General features: G+C 40.0%; 1 protein-coding gene across 4 annotated transcripts; it reads left to right on the forward strand.

The window, feature by feature from the left end:
• The first annotated feature begins 172 nt into the window (after window positions 1-172).
• On the forward strand, window positions 173-15,496 carry trim24 (tripartite motif containing 24). Of its 4 annotated transcripts, none has more exons than XM_026923098.3 (18): window positions 173-981; window positions 2,638-2,759; window positions 5,528-5,675; window positions 6,217-6,349; window positions 6,443-6,559; window positions 6,674-6,788; window positions 7,494-7,640; window positions 7,745-7,859; window positions 10,182-10,570; window positions 10,820-10,954; window positions 11,058-11,178; window positions 11,797-11,854; window positions 11,960-12,095; window positions 12,207-12,445; window positions 13,649-13,781; window positions 13,901-13,975; window positions 14,151-14,306; window positions 14,707-15,496. In XM_026923098.3, the coding sequence occupies exons 1-18, from the start codon at window positions 696-698 to the stop codon at window positions 15,079-15,081; spliced, it is 3,000 nt and encodes a 999-aa protein (XP_026778899.3). In that variant the 5' UTR covers window positions 173-695; the 3' UTR covers window positions 15,082-15,496. The 4 variants fall into 4 exon arrangements, with proteins under 4 accessions (XP_026778899.3, XP_026778900.3, XP_026778901.3 ...); XM_026923099.3 differs by having other exon boundaries at window positions 2,641-2,759; XM_026923100.3 differs by having other exon boundaries at window positions 173-972.
• Window positions 15,497-16,837: the final 1,341 nt, after the last annotated feature.

Raw genomic sequence — 16,837 nt, forward strand, 5'->3', positions numbered from 1 at the left:
AACACTAAGAAGGAGGAAGTTTGACACCTCACGCTTTCCGTAGTCGCACAGCCGCGGCCTCGTTACATGGGCTACCTTTCAAACACACTCCACTTGAACATGTAGTGCACTACGTAGGCGCTAAGAGCCGTTAGTTTTTATACTGCGTAGTGCACTTAGGGAGGGAGTAAGGAGCTGTATTTGAAATGCAGCCCGTCTGTTTGTTAGCTAGCGAGCAGCGATAAACAGAATCCCTGAGCTAGTTAGAGTTATACAAAAGCTTTGTGTTGGTTGTAGTGTTTGTAAACATTGAACACTAATACGCTTTATGTAGTATATATATTGTATTTAAAGTGTGTTTCGTCGAAACGAATTTCTCCTGGATATGTATATATTTTTGGTTTAATAATTAACGTTTGGCTTGCTAGCTTGCTGTCACGGTAATACAGCGAGAGTTAGCTATTTCTATTATTTTCAGTGGTAATTATTAGTACTTAGCTATGATAAAGTTACTCGTTAATACGATCGTGCCTTTTGTAAAGCAGTAGTTAGTCATGTATAACAGTTTTCCATAGCTTTTCTAAACAAGAGAAAGCCTCCATGATGACACCAGCATGCGATTGCTAAAGGCGACTCGAGTCAGGATTTGTATGGTTCATATGCATTACTGTTATTAGGGAAGTGTAATATCCAGCCACACTTTGTGCTTTGAGATCATGGAGGAAAACGGAGAAACGATAGAATCGGATGATATCGTGATCATCGTGGAAAATGAGGCGGAAAGCAAGCCGATTCAGGAGGCCAAGCCGAAGGAGGAGGGCAGTCTGGGCCTGCTGGACATCTGTCCCCTGTGTAAGCTCAGCTTCCACAGCAGGGAGCCCAAACTGCTGCCCTGTCTGCACTCCTTCTGCAAAAGATGCCTTCCTTCTCCATCCAGGAGCCTGGCGTACACAGAGCAGGGCACCAACCACCAGATGCCAGCTGAGGGACAAGGCAAGCCATGTATGATCCCCTCAGATCATCCTCATTATTCTGAACCCAGCCCAGATTCAGGGTTTCTCTGCTCCCAGCATCAGCCTGCTGAACTTTTCATTTAATCGTGACCTGAATACGGTTTGTTAGAGCAAGAAACCCATGGCGCTTAGAGCAGCGAAGTTCTGCTGTCATCACGCTGTACGATTTTGAAACAAATTGCATGTTTTTAAATAATCCTAACCAGGGAACAGTAAACTGTGGTCCTGAACGAATAGTATTTCACCTGGTCTATTAAAGCTGTCTTTATTCTGTATGTTTTTTTTTTGGTCACAGACAAAAATCCACCTCGTAAAAGAATTATTTGGTCACAAGATCTTTGGTCTTAGTAATAATGTGATGTGCTCATTGACAGCCAATTAATTGCCATTGTGACCAAAGACAGCCGAAAACAACGTTCTGGGAGTCTCAGACATTTTAGATTAAAGCCAGTTTTAGACTTTTCGATTTCAGCATCTTATAAGATTATTACATGTCACGCTTTATGTGATGATCCCAAAAAAATCTTTAGCAAATTCTATAACAGACAGTTTGAAAATATGTCCTCAGTGTGAGATTATATGATGAAGATCCTCTATCGATAAACCTGAAAATTGCTGCATTCTGCTTGCGTCATCAGTCAGTGCAATCTGAGGTCATGCAGAAAACAGGGTTGCGTAATCAGAAACATTCTTTAACGCTAACTTCATGCAGTAAAGACATTTTTTTTTTTGACCATTAGCATATTTCTTTAACTTTTCACCATTTTCTCTATTTGTAGCTGTCCTATTTGGTTTATATAGTGCCATGCCTTATTTTGTAGCAGCTCACACTTTGAGATTTGAATAAAAAATTTCAGACACTGCCAGAACTGTATCGGCTGTCTTTGGTTGCAGTGGTACCGAGTCGGCCTCCGGTGAGCACTGACCTCAACTCACAAGCAAAGAATTCTTTAACGATATGCAGTTTTTGGCTGTGATAGCAAAATTGGGCTGAAAATGAAACAGTGTAAACCCAGCGTAAAGAGTGCGTCCGCTGCTGCAAGACTTGTGAAAAATCCACCAATAGGAGGACAGCAGGGAATTAAATGACACTCATGAGACAGCTACAGATACAGTAGTGGCAATGGCAAAAGGAAAACCAACACATCCTAATGGACAAAAAAAGCTTTACTATCTCAAGCTCACTTTGAAAAATGTTTGTTTATATGAGCCCATTTTCTACACAAGCCCTGATCGTGCTGATTGACGACGTAAGCAGAAAGTTGTCATTTTCTTCAATGTTGTATTTCTGACACGGACACAAATTTCCTAGGATCATCTCATACAGTGTAGCGAGTAATGATCTTAAAAGACTGCTGAAATCATACAGTGGAAAACCAGTTTAATGCACCTGACTGCAACTAGGGTTGATTTAATTCAAATTTGAGAGGATGTGCAGGCATCATGCTCACCTTCATATATGTGTCTACCAACATACTTCATTCACTATATGGCCTATTGTGGACACTTGACCAGAGAAAAAAACCAAGCTTTCCTGACTTTCAGACAGGACAGCTGAGATATTAGCATATTTCCATTAACTGTAATAAAGTTATTGTCTAGTCCATGTTGCAGTAAGAGACTAATGTTATCTGTTTGCATTCAGCAGTGAACGTGATCCGATGCCCAGTTTGTCATCAAGAGTGCATGGAAGTCGAGGTCTTGGATAACTTCTTTGCCAAGGACACTATGGAGGTGCCAAGCAGCACAGTAGAGAAGACCAGTCAGGTACCGAAATGTTTTATCATCACTGAGATTAGAAACTGGTTGTAAAGAATATCATGTGCCTGTAAAGGATTCTACAATTTTTTTTTTTTAATCTTCCGTGAGCTAGAATGGGTGGTTAGATAATCAATTCAGTTCAGTTTCATTTACACAAATCAGCCATAACATTAAACCTACCTGACTAATATTGTATAGGTCACACTTGTGCCACCAAAACAGCTCTGACCCACTGAGGCATGGACTCCACAAGACCTCTGAAGGTGTGCGGTGGGATCTGGCACCAAGACATTAGCAACAGATCCTTTAAGTCCTGTAATCTAGATGCCTAATGAGCAAGTCAGAGGCAAGAGTCATGAGGAAAAACTCAGTGAGATGACATGAAGAAACCTTGAGAAAAAAATAAACTCAAAAGTGAACTCATCCTCTTCTGGGTGATACCGGATATTATGATTGAGTCATTACTTGGATGAAAGGTTGAAAGGATCTTCAGTATGAGCAACAGGGTCTTTTATGATTTCATTAGAGTTTTCAAAATCAAAATCCTAAAAGAAATCATTCAAAGGCAGAAATCTCTTCAGCGCGTTGCTATAGGGTAACATCACCGGTTACATTCGACAAAGAAATACAGTTTATTGTTGTTGGTCATGGTGGAGCATATCACAACGGGCAGCACTGCATTTTCAGACTAAATGTGATAACTATGCATGTCCTTAAATTCTGAGAATGTTGCTTCTCAAACTATCATGTGTCTTTTTATAGTCTTAGTATCCTCTAGAGATGCTCCCTCACGCCCTTACAGCCATAAACCATATTGTGTCCCAACATTTCCTTTCCCTAATAACATGTGCAGGCCTAAGTTCATTCTCTCATGTAAGAGTGTATATTTATTAGCTTGTCCTTACCTTGAACCTTTTGTTCTGTCTCTGTGCATGCAGTATGTGTGTAGAGAAGAAACCCATTGCTGGTATCTTAAATCAATGATAAAAGAGGTGTTTTGCCTCAACTCGTACACACTCACACACACACACACACACACACACACAAATCCCCACATACATAGAGTCTGGAGTGAGAGATCTTATCCCTTACAAACCAAAAATATGCTATAATGTAATTCATACATATCTAACAACCTTAAATTGTATTCATGAATATCGTAATGATTATAGACTTGGGTCCGTAAGTATTTGGACAGTGACACAATTTTCATAATTTTGCCTCTGTATACCACCACAGTGGATTTGAAATGAAGCAATCAGGATGTGATTGAAGTGTAGACTTTCAGCTTTAATTCAAGGGGCTTAACAAAAATATAGCATTAATTGTTTAGGAAGTACAGCCATTTACAGAACACTAATTTTAATACTTGGATGCCAATCCTTTGCAGTCAATGACTGCTTGAAGTCTGGAACCCATGGACATCATCAAATGCTGAGTTTCCTCCCTTGAGATGCTTTGCCAGGCCTTGAATGGAGCTGCTGCTTTAGTTACTGCTTGTTTGTGGGTCTTTCTGTCTTCAGTTTTGTCTTCAGTAAGTGAAAAGCATGCTCAGTTGGGTGGAGGTCACGTGACTGACTCGGCCATTTAAGAACATTCCATTTCCAAGCTCTTGGGTTGCTTTTGCGGTACGTTTTGAGTCATTATTCATCTGTACCGTGAAGCGCCGTCCTATCAGTTTTGCAGCATTTGACTGAAGCTGAGCAAAAAGTATAGCTCTATACACTTCACAATTCATCCTGCCGCTTCTATTAGCAGACACGTCATCAATAAAGACCAGTGACCCATGTCTTAATACTGCCTCCACTGTGTTTGACAGATGATGTGGTATGCTTTGGATCATGATCATCTTTCCTTCTCCATTCTTCCCATCATTCTGGTACATGTTCATTTTGGTTTCAAAGAACTTTGTTCCAGAACTGGCTAGATGTTGTGAAGGGGTTTTTCTTCACCAAGGAAAGAATTCTTCGATCATCCACTTTAATTGTCTTCAGTGGTCTTCCAGGACTTTCGGTGTTGCTGAGCTCTCCAGTGTCTTCCTTCTTTTTCACTCCTAAACTCAGTGAGACACAGTAAGAACTTTCATGAAAGTTAGAACTTTTGTCTGGACTGATTTCAGGGAGAAAAAAAATGTAAGCAACATTCTGAAATAAAGAACTGCTGGGATCAGTTTTAAAGAAATAATGCAAATAACAGACTCTCTAGGGTATCCTTTAAATTTATATGACTGCAGGTCTAGAAAGACTTCTGTACATCACAAACTCCACAATCTGGCCATGGGCAAGATCTTGGCTTACCAAGACATGTAAACCTTTCTGAGAAAGACGGCTTGAAAAGTGGTGCTGCATGAAAATGGCTAGACACTTACGCTTATATCAGTTTTATCATTTTAAGTATACATTACATTGTGTGTTGTCATGTGTATAAATATATGTATGAGTAGTACAGGCACATTAATTGCCATCACAGTGCACAGTTGTGGCTGTCGTAGGTTATCGTAGCCTACCTTTGCTAATAATCATCAGTTTTGCATGTGTAGCTAAATGAGAAGCTTTTGTAAAAAGTAAGCAGTCCTGCAATATGACTGAGAAATGATATGGGCTTTTGACACGGGATGCAACGTCACATGAAAAACTTCTCGTACTTCAGCGCAGGCGTTTATTCTAGAGAACGAACAGAAAAGCTCCACTGTAGCATCTCAGAAACAGCTCTGTTCTAGCTTATTTTATTGCATAACCTGCTAAGGTTGCATTTGTCCTCTTTTTTGCCATCAGCTGTGTATGAGCTGCGACGACAACACGGAGGCAACTGGTTTCTGTGTGGAGTGTGTGGAATTCCTGTGTGTCACATGCATTGAGGCTCATCAGCGTGTAAAGTTCACCAGAGATCATACAATCAGACAAATGGAGGAGATGTCTTCAGGTAACTGCAATGTCTTCATAAATGCAGAAGGAAATGAGTGCAAGAAGATAATAAAATGATACAAATTAAGAAATTAGATGTTCTCGAACACAAAAGTGAAAAAAAAAAAAAACCCGGAGAAAATTAGATTACAAAATTCCACTTGTGGATATTTTGACAGCTGGTATCTTATTACAAACGGAATTGATTAGGCTTGTGTCTGTTTCACTACAGCACGTAGCTATTCAACAACTTGATCAAAATCCAACAAGTAGAGTTCTGGCAGACAGCCTAGGCAAGATTCAAAAAGTAACTAAAAATCTTCCCATGCAGTTTTGTTGAATTTATATTGTTGCTTTCTTATAGTTGAGCTGTCAGTGTATTATAGGAAGAAAAATCCCATCTTGGCCATATTTTTGTTTTGTTTGTTTGCTTCGAATTCAGCCACAGCGACGTCCATCAGGTTTTCCCAGACTGCCGCACACACGTATTTTTTTTTTTTTTAAGATACTGATTACTGTTTGTTCCCAACGTTGTTAAAAACATTATTTTTTGTTAACAGAAGCAATGGGTGCTTCCACACAGAAACCGGTTTTCTGTGATGTCCACAAGCAAGAGACTCTGAAGCTGTTTTGTGAAACTTGTGACCGTCTCACCTGCAGAGACTGTCAGTTACTCAAGCACAAGGACCATAAGTAATTATTCCAGTATTCCTGGTTACATCAGATACATCTTTTACAAAGTTGTGCTTTTTAAACCTGACTCTGTTGACTTGTTTCACCTTGCAGTTACCAGTTTCTGGAGGATGCGTATAGAAACCACAGGGAACACCTTGAGAAGATGACAGGCCAACTTCAGGAAAAAAGGAAGGCCATTGGGGAGGTGTCTGACACTATAAATAATGGGTTAAGTACAGTTCCAAAATATGTCTATACGCAGTGAAATGACACACAATGTTTCTCTTGTAAGATCAGTCATATGAAAAAGTCATGCTTAATAATTGTCTTCTTTCTGTACAGTCTTCAGCAAGTGGATGAAAACCGCAAGACTGTCACCAATGAGATTAAAAAGGCCATCTGCAATCTAATTATGGAAATAAACAGAAAAGGGAAGATCTTAATCAACCAGCTTGAGGTACTAGCTAAATATTTATTGAAGCAATTTATATAATACACCAGATTTTTTCAACCTGTGTCTGTAATGTATATGTGATTACTATGAGCATGAATTTTCACCTGTACTGAGAGAAGAAAAAAAAAGACCCCTGTATACTCAAAACTCACTTGGCACTTGTTGAAACCAGTCACAGATTTAAAATCTCTGACTGTATAACAAATACAACATTCACACTCTCTTGGGATTAGAGCATGTATGAGACAAAGTCTTACCACAGCTGTTCTTATGTATTTGTGTCCAAATTTCCTTTAGTAGGGCAATAAAATAAAACGTTATTCCATATGCAGTTCAGCTTTCCAGAAAGTTTGTGGTATCTGTGTGCAATCAGGCACAAACTGGATACTTCGGTAATGCATAACCACAAAGGATTCCAGTAGTCCCATCTCCGATGGCATGGATTATACAGATTTACCACTGACTGAAGAATTCATGAAAACGGTTTAAAAAAAAAAAAAGCATTTTGCATAAATGTTTGATTGCCCCAGAACTGATTTAAAATGTAATCTTTCAAGTAAATGTGTTTTCTGTTGTCTTTTCTGTTCTTGTTTGTAGTAATCACACGTGTGCTACAGATGCAGTAGATACAGATTAGGTTTAAAAACAGTTAGAGTATTAATTTAAGAGGAGTTAGTGCAACGTTAGTGGATAATTGTGTCCATTTAGGCGCTGACAAAAGACCATGAAATGGTGCTAAAGAAACAGCAGGAAGACATCTCCTCACTCACCAAGCATCTTGATCATGTGATTAACTTCACAAAGTGGGCAACGGCCAGTAACAGTGGCACTGCACTCCTGTACTGTAAACGGCTGGTAAGAATCTTCCAACTCAGTCAGACATGAATAATCTGTGTTGACTTTTACTGAGTTTTACTGACTTTTGCTGATGGGGAAATGATTTCTTTCTCCATTTTCAGATCTTGTATCAAATTCAGTACCTTCTCCGAGCAAAGTGCAATACCTCCTACGTTCCTCAGAGTTCAGTTCGCTTCCAGTGCCGGGCTGCTTTTTGGGCTTCAAACGTTGACCTTGGTAAGATTGAAAACAGTTGTATAATTATCCTGGTAAACCCACTGATACGATATTTTGGGCATGGCCTCCTACTTCTGGCATGCAGCCAAAGAGATCAATCATCCTTACTGTCTGAGGGAGAAGGATGACCTTCCTCTGTGCTCTGTCCATCAATATTTCACCCCTTGCTACAATGATATGGAAGACACCTGCAAACTACTTTTACAGCATTTACAGACACCATTATACAGGGCAACAGAAGTGCTTTGAGTTTCTGTCAAAAACGTGTGCTCTCATTAGTGCAAAAGGTCAGGGAGTACCACCAGTTTAAAAACCCTGTTGGGGAGGTTGGTACAGTATGAAAAGAAAACAGAAGACAAAGATATTTTTAAAAAATAATAGATGAACAAAGTGATAATTCAAGTGCTTGGTAAATATGTAGGTCTTTAGTCTTTGTTTGAAGACAAGTAGTGGCTCAGCTGTTCAGACAGCCAGGGGTAATTTATTCCACCACTTGGGTGCCAGGACAGAGAAGAGTCTTGATGCGTGTGTTCCTTGTACCTTGAGAGATGGTGGCTCCGGTAGAGCTGTGCTAGAGACTTCGAGGGAGCGCGGGGTGTGATAAGTGACTTAAGGTAGGCTGGCGCTGGTCGATTCTTGGCTTCGTAGGCAAGCATCAGTGTTTTAAATCTAAGCAGTGGGGTGGTGTGGGAGAACTTTTGGAGGTTGAAAACAAGTTCTGGATCAGTTGCAGTGACTCGATGGTGCACAGGGGCAGACCTGTCACCTGATATCTGTCCGTCAAAGTAAGAAGCAAACCACTGCATTGCTGTGCAATTCCAAGACTCATGAGGATGGACAAGAGAGTCTTGTGATTGACTGTCAGCGACTGCTGAAATGTCAAGGAAGATGAGGATTGATTGGCTGATCTAGTGGCATGAAGGTTCTCAGTAATGGCCAAAAGGGCAGGTTCTGTGGAGTGTGCCACTTTGAGGCCAGTTGGGTTCCTTCATGGGGTCATTCTGTTAAGAGCAACAGCTGCTTGTATACCGCATTTTCAAGAATTTTAAAAAGAAAATACAGAAGTGATGCCAGTCGGGATTTGCTCATGTCTGAGGTGCATAGAGTGGATTTCTACAGGATGGGAATAATCCTTGCTGTCTTGAAGGTAGTCAGTACATGACAAGATGTTATGGAGTCTTGAATGATGCAAGACCTGAAGGGGAGGAGGTCTTGTGAGGTGGTCTGGAGAATTGTAGAAGGGAGGGGATCCAGTGGGCAGATGGTGGGATTGCTACACTTTTTTGCTTTTTCAGCTAACGTAGATCAGACTAAACAAAAAAATAAAATCTGTACGGTGGAAAAGCCACCTCATGGAAGGGGAAAGGATGTGGGATGTGAAAGCCTCATTTGGCTGATATCTTGTAGCAGTAGATTTCGCTTTATGCCGACTTTATCTAGGTGAACCTTGACCTTTGAATTTGTGCACTTCAGTCTTGTAAGCCAGTAGAAAGGACTTTGGTCTCTGGTTGGTAATAAAAATGGAGGAAATTGATATGGCTTTTGTAGCCTGTGCAAAAAGATGGAATGTGCTTTTGGTTTTTGTAAAATAAAAACATGTATTTTTGCATTATTGTATGAATAGACGATTTGCGTGGTGTACATCACCATTTAGAATTCTTTCAGTATGTAGGCTTTTTTTCAGTATTTTGTGTTCCTATTTTGGGCAGAAAGGTTGTTTGTTTGATATTTTCCTTTGATGTCAGTAATAAAAGTGTAAAGACCAATTTCCTTTTACACTGTACTGATACTCAGAGTATATATAAATATCTGTCAGTTGATCAGCATAATTATGCAAATTTTGCAGTGTTGATTCATTTAAGTTGCAGTTAAATATCAGTTCAACAGCACTTATGCAAAGACAGACAGGTTTCTCTCACGCTTACTAGCATTTTGTGTTAGCAGTGTTAGCAGTGTTGGCAGTTACTGCTCTCCTCCAAGCATGTTCATATGCAATATGATGTTGCATGAGCATTTCAAAAAGCTGTATTGGCTGGCTTAATGTGTAAGAGCCGCCACTCTAACAGATTGGTACCTACTGTATAAAAGAATAGACTAATAGTGTTAAAAAAAAATCACCTCTTAGGAATTACATCAGTACATAATCAGGAACTGAACATTACATGCAAAACACTTTGTACTCAAACTAATTTTACAGAAATATTGCAACATTGCAAGTGGCATCCATTAGTCTGTTAAATCTGTAGTTGTTTATAGTATCTACTATAATCCTAAAAATAAAGACAGACAGTTACAAGCTTTCAGTGAATATTTTTCCTGCAGGTTCCCTGGTGGTAGAAAAAAGCTCAGCTCGGCAGCCGAGTGGCCCCCAGCCATTTCCTTTCCAGCAGATGAACCCTGGCCCCAGAGGTGAGGGGCCCCCTTTGGCCCTCACAGGATCTCAGGCTCAGCAGCACAGGCAGAGCACGCTGGCCCAGCTGCAAATGCAGGTGGAGAAACTCGCTCAACAGCCAAACCGACACGTATCTCCCAATCACTGGTCTTGGGCAATGCGCCCCCCTGGGCAGCCACCACCCAATAGACCAATGCAGGGAGGATCACCTTCCCAGAATTTAACCGGCATGCCCCAGCAGCCTTGGAGGTATGGCAGCCCACACATTAACACAAGAAGTCCCCCGACTCTTATCCAGAACTCCAGCATCCCACAACAGGTAAGGGTGTGAGCAACCCCCAATACACCAATACTTCTTTTAAGTTAATGATGAGGATCTTCTATTTTTCCATTCAGTAATGGGATGGCACACAGGAACTTGTTTTTATTTTCATGCCGCAGGGCTGCATTGTTTTGGGTTTGCTTTTTCGGTAATAGTGTAAATTAAGTTTCTAAAGCACACTAATTGTAGTATACAAGTATTCACATATGATGTAGTTTTATGCTAAAGCATACACATCTTTTTCAGACCTTGAGGGGTCTCATCAACAGTTCTAACTTCCCTCCTAAACCTATGGAAGTGCTGCAAGGACCCTCTCGCTACTCCCAGAATGCACCTATCCCAAACGCTGGTCCACTCACATCTCAGGCCTCTTATATGCAGGTAGGTGTGATTATTGGGTTTCAGTCTGCAAGTCCTGGTTATGTGTAGCTTGGGTAAAAGTAAGCTGCTAAACATTTTCACTTTGCAATGTTTGCTTTTGCAGAGAAACATGATGGAAGCCACATACTTCAACAGGAGAAGTGACCCTGCTGTTTCCTTGTCGGTGTCTGGCCCTAGAGCTAGTTTTGTTCACACTCTGCCCCCCACTGTGCCAGACAAAAGTGGTGTGTATGATTAAAAAAGCCTAGACATAGGAACCTTGAAATTTAGGCTGAAGTTGTTATTTTAAGCTTAGACGTATAACAGGTTTTGCATCACATTCCTCAACTTGTAACTTGTTGAAGGGTGAGACTAAACACACAAAACGTGCTTGTCTGCCACTAAATTTACTTTGTCTACCTCCTGTATTTACACTGTTTGTTTTCTCCATTTTCCTTAGCTATTGATGGTATTTATTCACACTTGAGTTATTAACCCTACAATGCTAGAGTATATTCAGAATCAGAAAAGAAATAATGAAAAGTTTGATATGCAACAACTGACTGACTGAATGATGTCTGACTGATTCTCTTTGACCTGATATTTATCACAAAGATGGACCAGAACTCTGGTGTGGGTGGCCATGAGATTTAAAAAAAAAAGTCTTCTCACATCGAGCCTTCTTGGTGCTGACAGTCCACTTTGACCACTTTTACCCAAATTTACCCACTTGAGTGAATGGAAGGTTTATAGGGTTAACTGAGGGTTTATACTTTTTTAATAGAATGAAACTGAATGAATATTCTTGGCATTAATAACATGTACATTTGCTATTTGCTCTTATATCTTATTCTTATTCCTAGCTCCAGTAAGACAGATTTCTCCTATGTCTGCTCCTACCTCATCAGAAGCAAGGACAGGGTACTGTTGCACTATACATTCTGTCTGTCTGCCTCAAGCACTGTAAATCTTTCTCTGTGCTTGCTCAGTACCTTGTGTCCTTACATTCCTTTTCTTCGAATTTAGGGTTGGTCCCTGGAAGCGTTCAGAGCCTCCAGCGAGTGGGCCATCAAGCCTCACGACTAAGAGAAGGAGAAAGTCCTCTCCAGGGCCTGTCATAGTCATCAAGGATGAGCCTGAGGATGATGACGAAGTTCGGTTTGTAAGTATCTATGTTGTAACTGGCTGATGTTTTGCAATGCATAGTTGAATCTAATGGATCAAGCGTGTTTGATGACCCTCCATACCTTTGTGTGTGTGTGTTGTGTGTCAGGTCCAGACCACTACCAAAGCTAGTCTTCCAGATAGCACAGGCGTGCAGTCACAGACCCAACAGCAGGAGTCACCTCCCACAGAAGAGCAGCAGACAGAGAAAAGCCCCGAACCTGAGGAGGACCCCAATGAGGACTGGTGTGCTGTGTGCCAGAATGGAGGAGAGCTCCTCTGCTGTGACAAATGTCCCAAAGTCTTCCATCTCAGCTGTCATATTCCCACTCTCAATGCATCCCCAAGGTAAGCAGAGTTAAATTTGCTATGCCAGTATGACTGAATGAATGTCTCCGTCAGTGCTTTCAAACAAACAGGCCACGGGCCAGGACCGGCCTGATAAAGGTTCTAATCTGGCCAACCAAATGAATTTAGAATGTGTGTTTTATATTAAAATTGGCATAATTCAACTGAAAAATTAAAACAAAGAGCTAATATCAATTACTCCACTAGGGGGCAAAATATACTCAGGGCCGAAAACTCAGCAAGCTAAAAATTCGATGCTTTCCCTGTTTTCAGGTTACAGGGGTGAACACTTAGGCAATGACTTTTACACTTAGGCAATGACTAGTTGGGGAAACAATTTTGCAATCTATATTGATTCTCTGTCCAGCCCATTTGACACTGGAATGAGTGTAATGTGGCCCGTAATCTAAAATTAGTTCAACATTCCTGCTCTGTACCAAGAATTCCTCTCACATTGAGACACATTCATTAAAGTAAAACGTGAAATGCAAGGATATGTTTGAAATGCTATGATATGATGAGTGGAACATGCAGCAAATGGCAGTCTTTTATGTTTTGAAAATAACATTTTTATTTATAAGAAAAAAATAACACTGACAAGGAGAAAAATAACTACAGCAGTTTTACAATTCACAACAGCTGCTTCTAGTCAGTTTGTAATTAATTAAACATTTTATGATATCCATGATATCTCAGAAAAGCATGTTGACATAATTTATCATAATATCGATAGTATATCATCTTATCATAATCAGCACTAGTCAGAACTCTGTGTAAGCCACTCTGAAATGCAGTCAGCTATACTGAATTCCCAGCGCATCACTGCTTTTCCCCAGATGTGTCTGTGGTGGGCATTTCTCAACTAACCGTAAACGTGTCAGGATAGAGGTCTAGAGAGAGGTGAAGCAATATGAAGATAATCAAATTTTATTTTTCATTTTGGTGTATTTTCTGAATGTCCCTAATAAAAATTATCATCATGTGCTTCCCATTTAACATTTCACAGTAATAATTGTACGTGACTTGAATTCCATACATTTGTAATAACTCACCCATTTAAGTTTTTACACTGTAGGGATTTGCTTTTCAGCCTTAGACAAACCATAACTAGAAACTACACTTGGAGAAGCCTTGTTTAGACTGCTGTAAGACTATATTTCGAAAATACGGCTCATTGCTTGCCTGTGATGTTTTTGTCTGCAGTGGCGAATGGTACTGCACATTCTGCCGTGACCTTAACTCCCCTGAAATGGAGTATGACATTGATGGTGGCGGGGAGTCAAAAAACGTGAAGCCGGATCCTGATTCAGTTACCTTTACACCTGTGGATAGACGAGTATGATCCAATGTTTTATATTAATTTGTAAATAAATGTAGACTGTTTTGATTTCAGGCAGAGTTGAATTATTCTGTGCTCTGTTCTTCATTGCATCTTCATTTATTCTTATCAAACAGAAATGTGAGAGACTGTTACTCCGCATCTACTGCAATGAGCTCAGCACTGATTTCCAGGAGCCTGTAACACCATCGGTAAGTTTACCCATACTCCTAAAGCAATGATGCGTGCATGTACATGTAGAAGAGGCACTCTTATAGGCTTACGCCAGGGTCTGAGCTTTATAGTCAATCATTCAGTTACGATAACTTACTGTTAATGATATGAGAAATGTTGGGTAATGAACTGCAATGTGTCTGTAATATGCAGTCCATGCCAGAATACAGCGAGATTATAAAAACCCCAATGGACCTGTCTAAAGTGAGGAGCAAAATGGAGGGCAAGGAAAGTCCCAGTTACAGGAGCACAGAGGACTTTGTGGCAGACATGAGGCTTATTTTCAAAAACTGTGCTACATTCCACAAGGTATGATTATGCTTCTTATTTGACATGGTATTTGAGGTGATAAGTAATAAGCACTTTTCAGTAGGGATGTTGAAATGATCGGAGTTATTTTTTAAATATTCCTCAACGATGTACAAAATGTCAAAAATGGACTGACATAAAAAAAAATAAAAAAACACTAGACACAGGCTGTCAAATATCTTTAAAACTGTAATTGAATTGTAATTAATTAAAGAATGTATTATTTCAGTATAATCTGTATTATTTAAATATTAACATGTCTATAATTTTATAATTCCACACACTGAACATTAGCAATAACCCTGCACTATGCATTGTGGCTCATAAATCACAGGAAGTGATTGATATGATAATAAAATCGAATCATTATTGATGTGTGTATGTGTGCACATTGTTTTAGGAGGACACAGAGATGTCCAGTGTTGGAGCTAATCTGGAGAGTTATTTTGAAGAGCAGCTGAAACTCTTGTATCCAGATCGGACCTTTCCAGACGTAAAGGCGGAAGAATCTGCTCCAGAACCAGAGCCAGAACCTGCACCAGTCGCTCCATCACCGAAAGATACAGCAGAAGCAGCAACTCAGTCACCAAAAACATACTCACCAGAAGCCCCTGCAGCAAAGGAGGATGCGGAACCTCCTAATAAAAGTCCTCCAAAGGAGGAACCTCAGTCAGAAGAACCTGTGGAAAACACTGAGGGCACAGAGAAACCACAGGAAAGCTGTAATCCTGAAAATACACCGAAGGAAGACAACAATAAAGATCAGAATGGGTGATCAGACTAAAGCTCCATCCCTCTATTTTTCTCTCTCTCTCTCTCTCTCTCTCTTTTTCTCCCTCCCGCTCCCTGTCCATGGACACTTGGAGTGCTCATCACCTCACGGTGTATTAATTCTGCAATAATAAGAATATTGCATACAAAGTCACGGTTAAAAAGAGCAATACAGCTCATTAGGGTATGTAAAAAGGCACAATAAATGCAGGTGTAAAAATAAGTAAATGATTTTGTTTTTGAAAAACTGCATTACTTTGACACAAATGCAAAATTGCATACATTATCTGTGCTTCTACTATGATCCTTCTAAAAACATGAATGACTTGATTTGCTTTATATATTTATTTGTCTTGTTCTAGTTTAATTTGGTGCTCTAGAGATGAGCATGCTTAGAAATAAATTTGATGAACTGTTGAGATCTTCGTGTTGTTTTTATCCCAAAGGTGGCATATTCTTTTCATTTACAAGTGAAAACATTAATCCATGATCTTCATCCCTTGCAGGAGAGGTAAATCAAACTGTGGGATGCACCCAGCCCCTAGTGGGGCACTAAGGAATTGCAGGGTGAGATGGAAAATGCAAAATCCTGAAAAATATGCCAGTCATGACGGAAACAAAGAAAGATTGAATAAGCCTACAGCGAACTTTCAAATTTAACACTTTACACATAATTTTAAGGATAATTATAATTGGACAGTGATTTAAATCTCTGTTTATCTGCCTTGCTCTGCTGCAACAGTCAGAAACCATTCATGGATTCAAGAGGGATTTTAGAGAAGCGATTTGTAATAGGATTATCTAGAAACTGTGCTGTAAGTTCCTATACATTTTTAATCAAAAGGTAACGTCTGGACCAAATAGTCGAATTTCAAGGTTTCAAAGGGGTTAAAATTGTTTTCCTACACCGGGGGCGCAGTACGTAGCTTTGCTGCCTGAGCTGTTCAGGTTCAATCCTGAGTTCTAGTTTCTGTTCATGTCCTCCTTGCATCTGTGTGGGTTTCCTCTGGGTTCTCTGGTTTTGTCCCACTCCTGAAAAATATGCCAGTAGGTGTATTGGTGTCTACTTTGCCCTGAGGTGTGAATGTGTGCGCATGGTGGATGGACTGATATTCCATCCAGGGTCTATTCCCTCACACTCTGTTCCTGAGATAGGCTCCGGATCCATCGCCACCCTGAACAGGATAAAGCAGTTACTCGAATTTACTCGTTACTGTTCGTCAGACTTTCATAAAAATTAAAACAATGATCATTATCGGTTAAGTTTAAATTCTCAGGATTTCACAAGAATTTTCTAGAACTCTGAGTTTTAAAGGGTTAAACACTACAACTATTTGTACATTCACAATTATTTACAGTTATCTTGTTCTTTCTGGTAAATTTTAAGAACAGTCATATAGATTAATGTACATTAATAAGGCCTCATCCAGCACACTAACATTTTGGCCACTTTGGTCAAATTCCAAACTGACTCTGTTATGTAGTAAAGGTGTAAAAGAATGATCAAGTCTTCTAAAAGTTAATGCAATCATTGCTTGTAAAGAGGTTTCTGTTTCAGTAGGCGGGGACCTAGGTTCTGAAAATTTAATCAGACCTTTTGAATGGATGACCTGAGTTAGATAAGCTAAAGGTTCTTCTAAGAGAAAAATGGCTGTGCACTGTTGCTCAGATGGAGGCATGCAGTGTTGGGATTTGAGATAGTACCTTTATCTGTGGCATGACTACAGCCAGCCCTAATTCTTTCAAAAACACTCAACTCC

The sequence above is a fragment of the Pangasianodon hypophthalmus genome, chromosome 18 (genome assembly GCF_027358585.1).
Source record: "Pangasianodon hypophthalmus isolate fPanHyp1 chromosome 18, fPanHyp1.pri, whole genome shotgun sequence".
In the NCBI taxonomy this organism is placed as follows: Eukaryota; Metazoa; Chordata; class Actinopteri; order Siluriformes; family Pangasiidae; genus Pangasianodon; species Pangasianodon hypophthalmus.